This window comes from Terrapene carolina, unplaced genomic scaffold (genome assembly GCF_002925995.2).
Source record: "Terrapene carolina triunguis isolate 2854851 unplaced genomic scaffold, T_m_triunguis-2.0 Scaffold714, whole genome shotgun sequence".
Classification (NCBI taxonomy): domain Eukaryota; kingdom Metazoa; phylum Chordata; order Testudines; family Emydidae; genus Terrapene; species Terrapene triunguis.
Window position 1 is genome coordinate 12333203 of NW_020665065.1, and position 3249 is coordinate 12336451.

Sequence of the window (3249 nt, forward strand, 5' to 3'; positions counted from 1 at the left end):
GCCAGACATTTTTAGTCATCTGGCACTTCACCATTTTCCTCTGACTCTAGATCTGGTCAGGATCATCACAAACCCAAGAAAACTATGGGTCCTACAAGGTTCTTCAGGACCACTCGTATCTCCTAAAATGAGACAAATGGCCTTTTTCCCCTCCTCATTGCAGGGCATGTGAGTTTCTGCTGTTCACCTTCATTCCAGATGGGCAGGGAGCTCCCCTCTCAAATATTCCACTCCCACAAACAGAGGATGAGATCACTTTAAACTTGCAACTAGGATTTTGGTTTGAACCCCAAAACTTATAGATCACTGTCCATGCAAGCTCCCTGACCTAGAGTCGCGGCACCTAGTCATGGGACTCTGTGTCAGCTCTCTCCATTCTTTGCCACTCATCATCCCTTTCATACCTTTTCAGACTGGAGTAGGCGGTGAATGTTAACTAATTTCAGTGCATAGGCCTAACTGAGACTTTATTCTTCCTTCTTGCAGGAATAAAGCAGGCTGGCTGGACAGTGAACTCAACATGTTCACGCATCAGTACCTGCAGCAGAGCAGATAATGTGGGAAGGCAAAAAACCATTTCCCTTCAGTGCTCTCTTAACTGCTGCAGAGAACGTGGTGGGTGATGGAATCCCTAAGGAGCACGAGCAAAAGCAAGTTGTTGCGTGGTCTATCCCCATGTGAACAATGGGATTCTTCTTTCCCGTATCATGTCCAACCTCTCAACACACCTCTCTTCTTGCCTGCCGGGGAGATTAGGCGGAATTTCTGCTTCATACACTTACCGGAGGCTTTTGTAATGCAGAATGAAGTAGGGTAGGTTGTCAGTTGTTTAAAAAAAAAAAAAAATCTCACTAGTCACCAAAGTTCATCAAGTTCAGATTTATTCTAACAAAACTTCCCCCTTGATGAATTATCACCTTAATAGGTAAAGATGGATCTTGATAATCCTTTGCGGTACAAAGTCACAAGATCCGATGTGTGTGGGAAAAGCAGCTAGTCATCTAAACTCAGACCATTGCCGCCCCCCCCCCCCACGCATCTAGAGGCCCATATATCATTCTGACAGCCCATGCAGAGACCTATCCACACTTCTCCATTACTCTTCAATTGCAATACAGTGGGAGAGAGACTTGCGGGAGAGAGAGCAGGAGAGAGACTTGCTGCTCTTTTTCTTTCCAAGGAGAAGTGTTAGTGCAAATAAGACCCAGGAGCAGAAAACAAATCCTTTTTTTGGTTGGGGGTTGGGATCCTGCTGTAGTAAATTTCTTCTCCTGGTCTCTTTGGGTTTTGGGCATCTTCCTCCTGCAGGCTCTTCAGTTTAAGAAAGCTCTTTGCTTAGCCCTGTGTTACTTGAGAGACAAATCATGGCAGAGACAAAACTGACTGTTGTCATTTAGATATTGTGGAGTTAGTGGAATTAGGAGTTGCATTTGGTGACCTGGTAAATTGGTATCTTATTGAGGAAGATAAGCAGGATCTGAGACGGGCCAGTCGGCAGGGTGTGAATAGCTACTTTATGAAATATATAGACAAATGTGTTTTTTAAAAGTGCGTGTTTTGGATGCAGGCTTCTGGAATTCCATTATCACTACATGGCCTTTAGGACAGGGTAGATTACAAGCTCTAAGAGATCTTGCTTCATGTAGAGCTTCCATAGGATGTTCCTGTCTGCATTCATATGGTTCAGTTTGGATGGGGTTTTTTTGTAGATAGACAACAGAATGAAGATGGGCTGATCCAGTGCAGCTTATATGGAGCCAAGGAGACGTGTATTGGTATGGAAATTCCATGCCATGGAAGCAATGGGTCACCATAACTTTCTAAGCTTTTCCTTATTTGTAAACAGATCAGATTAGTTTTGGGGTTTGCCCTAACTGCAATTTTAATTCTGATCATATTCAGAACAATGTGGTCCTGACCCTGTTACCATTGAAACTGGGAGTAAAACTCCCGCAGATTTCAACAGCAGCAGGATCAGGTTTCCCCCTCCCATTGGTGGAAAATGCTTATCCACCATGTGTAGTGATGGGGCTTTTCTTTTTCCCATGGCATGTCTCTAGAAGTCAGAGATGTCTCCAAAGAATCCAGAATGAGTCCCTGTGGGATAACTCTAAGGAGGTCCCAGCTGGGGTTAGAAAGACTGAAGGGAGTTTGTCATATTGACAATGATACTTGAAAATGGTATCAACAGGCTTTAGAATGATTTCTTGCTCAAGTACAGATGTCGATAGCCATGTGCCAGTAACCAGCGTACTTGCTTCTCATCTAGTCCCAGAAAGGAGGGAGGGAGATGTTATCCAGTGTCTGAGGGAGGATAAATAGTGAAGTAGCATTAAGCCAGTTAGGTTATTTTAACCTCGAAGCACTAGGAGTTGGGATTTTCCAGTGGATTAGCACAGAGTGTTGGTAGACTGAGAGTTCTGTTTAGTTCTTGTCACAAGAAGCAAGTCAGTTGCATTTTGGGATGGAAGAGAGGGGAATAGATTCTGCCAGGGGATGGCTCAGGGGATTAGCTATGGGATAATGGAACGTTTCACTTCTAGCTTGCTGGTTTAAATCCAACTCAAACTGGAAAGTCCTGGCCTTCTGATGGCTCTTCATTAGCCTTTGGGGAATGGGAATAATTTAGTCTGTTTCCTAAAGAATGTGCGTTCCCACCACAATTGCCATCATAGCTTGCAGTAACTTGTTCCTGAGGTCAAAGACCGAATAGGCAAAGAGACTGAATTCTTGCCTCTGGAGGTGGTTTCTCCAGGTCATTGTTGTGGGTGTATGTGTAAGCAGAGGCAGCAGCCTCTGGATAAACTCCACCCTTCGGACTGCAGGGCTGCTAATCCAGCATTACAGCAGGCTGTTTGGTTTGCTGATGAGTCAAAACAATAGGCAGATCCCTGCTGCAGTAGGAAATTCTTCCTTCCCAAGTGCAGGAAGGATAATGCTGTGTTACATGGGGACTCTGGAAAGTGCCGATGTGACTTTCTGGGACGTTCACCGCTTCAAGTGGCCAGGTCTTTGTGCAGGCCCCAGGAGATAATCTGATAAGTGGCATAGGCTTCAAATCAGACACTATATTGTGGTCTTTGAACCCCCTTTAGAGGCTGGTAGAAGCGAAACAGGGTATCTTGCTATTGAGTTGATATTGCTAATGCTTTCTTCAGAGATTTTTGGTGACTTGGGCATTCTCACTATGGCAGTGAAACCCCTCGCTCTACAGGCCAGATAAGAATTACTTGAACCTTTTTTTTTTTT

General features: G+C 44.5%; 1 protein-coding gene across 2 annotated transcripts in view; it reads left to right on the forward strand.

Annotated features, from left to right (window-relative positions):
* The window catches only part of MFN2 (mitofusin 2), a 15250-nt gene extending 12001 nt beyond the window's left edge, over positions 1–3249 (forward strand). For both annotated transcript variants that reach the window (XM_024210583.2, XM_024210584.2), the window contains one exon: positions 487–3249. In XM_024210583.2, coding sequence (XP_024066351.1) covers positions 487–556 — 70 coding nt within the window. In that variant the 3' untranslated portion in view covers positions 557–3249. The remainder of the gene's footprint in view (positions 1–486) is intronic.